The sequence below is a fragment of the Micromesistius poutassou genome (assembly GCF_964030765.1).
Source record: "Micromesistius poutassou genome assembly, chromosome: 8".
NCBI lineage: Eukaryota > Metazoa > Chordata > Actinopteri > Gadiformes > Gadidae > Micromesistius > Micromesistius poutassou.
The window spans coordinates 17,830,432-17,838,995 of NC_140278.1; the positions used below are offsets into that span (position 1 = coordinate 17,830,432).

General features: G+C 50.4%; 1 protein-coding gene across 1 annotated transcript; it reads left to right on the top strand.

The window, feature by feature from the left end:
* Positions 1 to 688: 688 nt before the first annotated feature.
* Positions 689 to 8,564, top strand: cacng6b (calcium channel, voltage-dependent, gamma subunit 6b). Its single transcript, XM_084472313.1, is given in 8 exon segments — positions 689 to 788; positions 2,550 to 3,286; positions 6,977 to 7,048; positions 7,653 to 7,736; positions 7,739 to 7,789; positions 8,291 to 8,406; positions 8,408 to 8,463; positions 8,465 to 8,564. Coding segments are annotated over 7 exon segments (789 nt in total). The 5' UTR covers positions 689 to 788; positions 2,550 to 2,922; the 3' UTR covers positions 8,511 to 8,564.

Consider the following 8,564-nt stretch of genomic DNA (forward strand, 5'->3'; position numbering starts at 1 on the left):
GTTGTCGTATTCCCTTTGTCAGGTTTTCACTTTCCTGCTCCTAACATATCGTTCTGTGCGTCTGTCCTGCTCCGCGCTTGTTTCAACACAGGCTCCTCCCCCTGCCTTGCTTAATGTCATTAACAGGTGGCTGTCAAAAATAGATACGCACACGCGCACACGCCCTCAGACACACACACACACACACACACACACACACACACACACACACACACACACACACATTAAGGAATATGGCACATGTACATGCCCCCTTTCCACACACACACACACACACACACACACACACACACACACACACACACACATTAAATATACAAAACTGATGTTAACCTTATTTTTCTATCGTCGCAGATGGAGGCTGCCATGAACGTGTGTGTCCCTTCACAAAGCTGTGAAGATTTGGGCCTGCTGTGGCCATGCGCATATCCTATGGATCCAATATCAATAGAGTGCTTCATGGTTAACGCATACAGGCACTGTGTACACACTGTGTGGACCCCAGGAATCACACACATTCTGTCATCAACTGTACCGCCAACCCACCCACTAGTGTCCACCTCTCTTCTTACACTCTGTTTCCATAACCTCCCTTCATCCCGCCCCTTTCCGATTCCCTCTCACTCTCTCCCTCTCCCCCTCTCTCTCTCTCTCTCTCTCTCTCTTTTGCTCTCTCTCTCTCTTTCTCCCTCTTTTTCTCCCTCTCCCTCTCTCTCTCCAAATCTCGCTCCGCCACTCTCCCTCTCTATTAGTTCCAAGCTTCAAACCGACCAACGTGCATGCAACAGGTCAGACTCATTTCTTATTTGTTGTTTTATGTGCCATCACTAAACTTGTTAGCTTTCATGTGTGCCCACGTTTCATCTGTCACGAACCGGGGCATGTCGTTGGTCGGTGAAGACAGTTCAACACCCAGATAGATTTCAGAAACTTTCACAGAATCTAAGTTTTCACCTTGTGAAGAGCTGTGTCCCGCGGCGTGCGTTGTTCACACAAACGGCTCATCTGCTAAAAGGTGCCACTGTGTGGTGGTGGGGGGGGGGGGGAGTGGTTGCAATATCAAAAAATAACATTTCAACATGACTAACAGCTTTCAGTGAGTGTGAGATCCCATGCAGCCTGTGTGTGATCCCTCCGCGGTGGAGGGGGGCTGGTATTCTCTGACCCAAGCGGTCACGCCGTGGCTGATTGTGGCTGACGTCAGAGGAGGAGTTTAATTACCACTAATTTGGCTGTCATCTGCCAAAGCCTTGAGATTCTCAAGACACGTCCACGCAAGTCCCGTGCGTGGACCAGGGCGCCAATCCCGGGACGCGGCGAGTCGTACCCCCATGACGTCAGCTACTACGGTCGCCCTAACAAGAGTTTTCCTTGAGAAAGAAGCCGACGTGAAGTCAGACATGGTGGCTGGACGCAGAGGCACTTTGCCGTTAATAGGTGTGTGCGGTCTGCCAATGAGGGTGAAACATGAAACTGGCTGTGAGATGCTGTTAGCACCAGGGTCTGCATAAAGCGTGCTGCCTGCAGTATGTGACCTGCTATTCTGGTGCTGACCGCTTCCTGGGCAGGCTCGGTGTCCTCAGTCTCTGACCCGCCATGTGGCTGCGATCACACAGTTAATTACTGTAACCCCCCCCTCACTCTGTCACAATGAATTATCACCTTTTATATACCGTATCTGGGTGGTCTGGTTAGGGGGCCGGGCGCTTTGTTATCATGACCTCCATGCCCCGTTTGGAAGAACATGTAAACACCTAGTCCCACGCACGAATGAAGATAAGACACATACACAAACACGCACGCACGCACGCACATACACACACACACCAATCCAAACATGTATGCACATGCTAAAAAGTGCTCACTTACATACACTACTGTGAGAGCACACACACACATGCACACACACACACACACACACACGCACACACGCACACACAGAAACAAACCCACACAAAGGCGCGCATGCACACACACAAAAAATGTGCATGCACACCCACTTCCAGCCCTGGTGTTTCCCGGTAGATGCGGTACAGAGGATGTATTTGTGGTGCTACCTCATTCCTCCCAGCTCAAGGGATCTGTGCCTGAGCCAGAGAGACATGCTGGTGGGTGCTTCTCAAAGAGTAGGCTGGACCCCCACACCCCCCACACCCCTTCCCCCCCCCCCCACCCATCTTATCCAGCTGCAGCACTCATTGTATTTCCAACCCAAAAATTCTGGCAGAGATTCTCCTCTCTGAAGTGGACATCATTCCATGCGTATTTTGCATCCTGGTCCAAAGCGGACTCTCCGCGCCTCGCTGGGGAACGCCATATGGCTTTCCGATTGTTGCCTTTCAGCTCTCAGGTGGAGTTTGCGAGAGAGAGTAGGCGGATAAAGAGTTGGCAGAGGAATATGGTAATTAGGAGGACGCAAGGATGGTGTTATTGTGAAACATATGTTTTCTCTCCTTCTCTATTCTTCTTTCTATTCTCTCTCTCTCTCTCTCTCTCTCTCTCCCTCTCTCTCTCTCTCTCGCTCTCTCTCTCTCATTCATTTGCTTTAGGGTCCTAGAGTTGGACAGACTCAGCCTGGCTTCCTGGATCCTCTCCTGTGTGTCTTCATCCAGGCTCCAGCTTCCCCCCAAACCCCCGCCACCATCTCATCATTATTCCTTGAAGAAAACATATACGATTCCTTCAGTTCCCCGCACAGGACAAATGCTCCTCATTTTATAACTTTGATAACATTTACGGTATCCATCCCTCAACTCTTTTTTTTTTTTTATAAAAAAAAAAATTCTTTGACTCAATTTTTGAGTCGACTTGTTTTCCTGCTCAGTCTTTGGTCCGGTGTCATTGGGCCGACCTTGTAGCGATCCGCCCTCCCCCGAGCGTCAGCCGTACCCTGGACCCGGGTCAGCTCCGTCACAACACACCATGTGGTCCAACTTCTTTGTGCAGCAGGACGACGATGGCCGCATGGGGGTGGCGGGCGGCGGCGGCCTGGGGGTCGCCGGCGGGGTCAAAGGCGTGCGGGGCGGTCCGAGGCGCCAGAAGATGAGCGACAGCCTGGAGGGAAAGATCAAGCTGGCCTTCTTCCTGTCCATCGTGGGCGTGACCCTGGCGGTGCTGGGCGTCGGCACAGAGTTCTGGGCGGAGCTGGCGCAGCCCAAGTACCTCATGAACAACCAGACGTGCCAGGTGGCCCACTACGGCCTGTGGAAGGGCTGCGTGAAGACGCTGCCTGTGGACCAAATAGACCTGGAGAGGACCACCTGCGGGCCCACCGAGCTCCGCGGAGGTGAGCCTCCGTTTGCGTTTGAGTTCTGTTCTAAGTGTGTGTGCCGTCTGTGGGTCTGTCTGTCTGTCTGTCTGTCTGATCTGTCTGACCGACTCGCTGTCCGTCGTGCGATATTGTTTTTCATAGGGATGTCTGGGAGTCTGGGATTCTCGCCTCTGATTGGTTGGAAGGGCTCTCCTTTAGATGGTGTTTCGATTTAGTCCTAGCTGTTTGAGGGAGTTTATGGTTAGGGTTAGGGTTAGGTTTAGGGTAAGAGTTAGGCTTATGGTTAGGGTTAGGGTTAACCCTTACCCAAACCTTTACCCTAACCCTAACCCTAACCATAACCATAACCAAATCGAAGGAGACGCATTATAACCAATAATAGGCGAGAATCCCAGACTTATCCTACGAAAAATAATACCGCGTCCGTCGTGCTGTCCGTCTATCTTAAAGCTAGGAGGAGGAGGTCAGCATTCAGAAGGGAATGTTGTCATGTATCTTTCATCCATGTCCTTGCCTTTCTCCAAACTGAAGTCTTGAATGTCACAAGAGTCAAGGTTATCAACATGAAATTGAACACAGAATTGAACAGCACAACATGCTCATTCCAATTGGTTGCTTTAGCAGTTAGTTGATGACATTATCGGAGAGGAAGGGAATGTATCTTTGTTATTTACCACTGATCTGAAAAGGATTGGGCATGACTAATGTCTTGTATGCCCTCTGGGAATATGAGTGCAGCTGTAAACCTAAAGTCCATAAAATATACGCGTTTCCTCCAAAAGCTTTACAGGGACGGCAACGGTTATGCAATCACGTTGGAACTCAAAGATCTCAGCCCCCCTGATGGTCCAGGGTTCAGGCGTATCAGTGGGTCACATCAGGGTGTGACGGGGTCCCGGAGCGCCCTGTGATTGCATGTGCATGTACAATCGTCCCCGGGGAGGGGTTGACAGGAAGCCACAGAGTTGTTTACATGCGCCGTGTCTGAATATGTATCTAGGTCATCCTACAGATAATGTGCAAATTAAGTTCTTAAAGAAAGAGATCCAGTGGAGTGAAACATTGTGACATGCTTGAAGTCCAACTCTCCTGCCGCCGAGGGGGGGGGCCTCTGCTGAAGGTTGTCCTGGGGGGCTGGCCGGCGTACAAAACGTTGTTCAGATTACAAACACAGGACAGGCAGACGAGGAGCAGACCTCCAACTTTACTAGTGTTGATGGTGCTCTGTGTATATAGTGCTGTGACAGCACGGCAGTGGTGCACTGGCCATTCATTCCACTCCACTTCTGCTAGGTTCTCTCAGTGTGTGTGTGTGTGTGTGTGTGTGTGTGTGTGTGTGTGTGTGTGTGCTTGTGTGTGTGTGTGTCTGTGGCTGTTTTAGCTTAGCTGCACAATGACCCATTTCTGTCTGGGAAGATAGTACGGAGACGGAGGGAAGGCAGGTAATTTTGGAAGAATGCACAGACAGACAGGCAGGCCAGGCTTAGCAAGCATCGCTTCTATCGTCGCAACATCAGAAACCACAGACAGACAGGGAATATTTAACTCACAAAGCAGCACAGAGAGCCAGGGAGAGATGCAGAGATATATGCAGCATGTGGATTTATATCTCACTGTCATATACGGAGCACAAATGATCCGATGTTTAAATATTTATCGGCCTAATTCTCTTCAGCTGTCTCTGCTAATGAAGGCGCCTGATAAGCGGCCATGCCCGGGATATGGTCCGTGGGTGGCCTGTGAAAAAGCCTGCATGGCTCTCCCTGCCATTCCTTGTTTTGTTTTTTTCTACACCTCACACTTCTGAACACACTGTTGGGCCCACACCGCCTGCCACAGTTGCTATGCACTGGTCATGTTTGGAGGACGAAAACAACCGATTTCGCCGTCTGTGGACTCTCCGGTTCGCGTTCGTGTTGTTTACAAGCCTTTGGCCAGCGTCCACTGGCACAGACGCTGGCTGATGGCCTGCCTGTCATCTGAGGACCGGCTATGCATCTTAATAGGCTTGCCAGAGACAGACATGCTTATTGGGTGACTGTGGCCCCAGCAGGGAGGGAGACAGAAACACAAACACAGAAGCTCCTTCTGTACAACAGTAAAAAGAAAAGGACACGCTGATGATGGATGGGAAAGATCGCTGGGGTGTTCTCAGAGTAAGAAGGGCTTTTGTGTCTAAACAGTGGATCATGTTCTGTGAGAGTGTTTAAGTGTTTATGTTCAGAGGCGAGCATGTGTGAGTTTTTGTTTGTGTGTTTGTGCACGTGGCCATCTTAGCATTCATTAGGTGAAAGTCATCACTATGCACTTATGAAGCCAAGCGGAATCTGACCACTTCACAGTTTTCGTCTAAATATAGAAGGGCCGAACAAGGAGGTGCAGAGGAGGAAGTGGAAGAGATAAAGAAAAAGAGAGAGAGGGCGAGCGTGTGTGTGTGTGTGTGTGTGTGTGTGTGTGTGTGTGTGTGTGTGGGTGGGTGCACGTCTAATGCAGTATTAACCGTCACCACCATCACCGGCCCACCAACCCCCCCTCCCCCCCTCCCCCCATTGTCTGCTCCTTTCGCCTTCTTCTCCATCTGTGGCACACTCTCTCTCTCTCTCTCTTTCTCCCTCTCTCTCTCTCTCTCTCGCTCTCTCTCTCTCTCCCTCTCTTTCTCCCCTGCTCTGCCCTCCCCTCCATCTGCCCCCCATCTCTCTGAGTTCTTCCTTCAGCTCCTCCTGAGACCCTCCATGTGTATCCATGCCTGCCCCATAGCCTAGTCTCACACCACCACCTCCTCCTCCTCCTCCCTTACGTCTCCACTCCACGTCTCCACTGCTCCTGTCTTCCTTCTCCTCCTCCTCCATCTGCCCTGCTGCTACTCACCATTCCTCCCCCCGTGGCCTCCCCTCCTCTCCTCTCCTCCCCTCCTCTCCTCCCCTCCTCTCCTCTCCTCCCCTCCTCTCCTGGCCTCCTCCATCTGCCCTCCATGCCTCCTTGTCCTCCTCTCTTCTCCTCCTGTCTTTCATCTACCCTCTGTGTCTTCTCCGCTGTGCCATATGTGCACTGTGTGTTTGTGGGTCCAGTGTGTGTTGTATATGTGTGTGTGTGCATGTATGTGACAGAGAGAAAGGGGGAGAGAGGGACGCAAGTTGCGTCCATGTGTTCGTGGTGGTAGTGCGTGGACGCAATGTGTGTGTCTGTGTGTATGCATGTGTATGTGTGCCTGTGTCCTGTGCATGTGTGTGTGTATGTATGTGTGTGTGTGGGTGTCTTGTCTGTGTTTGCGTGCGTGTGTGTGTGTGTGTGTGTGTGAGTGTGTGTGGAGTGCTGTGGACACGATGTGTCTCTGGGTGTTTCAGCTCCTGCTCCTCACTAGATATAAATAGGGAGGATGCCTGGGAGGAGGACAGAGTGCACAGAGGCATAGGATGCACATCACACAGGACCAGCAGCCACTCATACAAGTGTGTGTGTGTGTGTGTGTGTGTGTGTGTGTGTGTGTGTGTGTGTGTGTGTGTGTGTGTGTGTGTGCAAATGTGTCTGTGTTGGTGTCCATGTGTGTGTGTGTGTGTGTGTGTGTGTGTGTGTGTGTGTGTGTGTGTGAAAATGTGTCTGTGTGGGTGTCCATGTGTGTGTGTGTGTGTGTGTGTGTGTGTGTGTGTGTGTGTGTCTCAAGTTCAACCTAAGGTGTCTATCTGATCACTGTCCCTTTGCCCACAGAAACCAACTGCACTTACTTCAAATTCTTCACGTCTGGTGAGAATGCGGTCATATTCAAGAAGACAACCAACAGTGAGTTAGCATCTGTCCTCTGTCACATGCGCCACTCGCTGCTTCTCGCCTGGATTCCTTCTAACATGCATCTATCCACGACACACTGGCCTACATTCATACGTAGCAGTTCACCTTCATTAACTATCTCAAAAGCAATTGTGGTTCGGCCTCTGCAGTGAATCAGCAATCTTCCGTTCTGTTCATTTTTTCACATTTACATATAGGGCATTTAGCAGATGCTTTATCCAAAGCGACTTACAATGAGAACATTTGTCAGAAGAAGGAGAAACAGAAACAGTATATTGCTGTCGGTACAGTAAAGATATTCATAGAAACAAGTGCTAAGCTTTTCCAATCGCAAGGTTAACTCATTCCCCGTATACAACAACGCTACACTATGCTAAGTACTATTTGCAAGTGTCAGGACGTACAACATACAATAAGTGCTTACGTTACTTTCATTTCATTTTGTTAACTAGAGCAGCCTGAGGAAAAAACCTAGTCACAGTTTGACAAAGTAAGGGTTTGTGGTTAAGGTTTGAAAGAGGTAAGAAGGGTTTGACCTCCACTCCAGGTATTGAATATTGGTGTATTATATATTGGTGTCGTATCTCTTCCTCAGGTCTCAATTTAGCGGCAGCCATCTTGGCTCTGCTGAGCCTGGCCATGATGGCGATGGGCTCCATCTGCATCATCATGTCCCTGAGCAAGGAGTCCAGTTCTTCCTGAAGCCAGCGTCCTTCTGCTTCACCCTGTCAGGTGGGACCTGCTGCTGTGGAGAGCGAATAGGATGCTAGTTTGTGTTTGTGTGTCTGTGCCCTTCGTCGATTATATATCACACCTCCTCAATAGACAATAGAGCTTTTTGGATGATAACAAAATCTTTTTACTCAATATCTGGTCCGTTAAGGAATGCTTTTTTTTAATTCTACATTTGAAATACTACAAACACTACATTTTTTCTAAGCATGAGTGTTCTCTAGCCTTAACACACGATTATGTTGTACATTTATTTGTTAATCTTTCTCTCTCTCTCTCTCTCTCTCTCTCTCTCTCTCTCTCTCTCTCTCTCTCTCTCTCTCTCTCTCTCTCCCTCTCTCTCTCTTTCTCCCCTGTCTCTCTCTCGTTCCATCTTCCTCACTCTCTCTCTCTCTCTCTCTCTCACTCTTCTCTTCTCTCTCTCTCTCTTCTCTCTCTCTCTCTCTCTCTCTCCCCCCTGTCTCTCTCCCCCCTGTCTCTCTCTCTCTCTGTGCTCCACAGGTGTACTGGTCCTTATCTCCGTGCTGGTGTTCCACCACTCGGTGCTAGGCCTCCTCGACTCCAACGACTCCGTGCCCGTGACCTATGAACTCTCCTGGTCCGTGGGCTGCGTTGGCCTCGGCGGGGGGCATCCTCATGGTGGGGGGCCTCTGCTTCCTGCTCCTCTCCCTCCCTTCAGCCCTGGGAGAGGTGCCTGCCGCAGCAGCGCAGCAGCACCTAGTCCGGAGGGGGCCGAGGTCCCTCCATGTGCTCTGGTTCTGTTTCGGGGAAATGC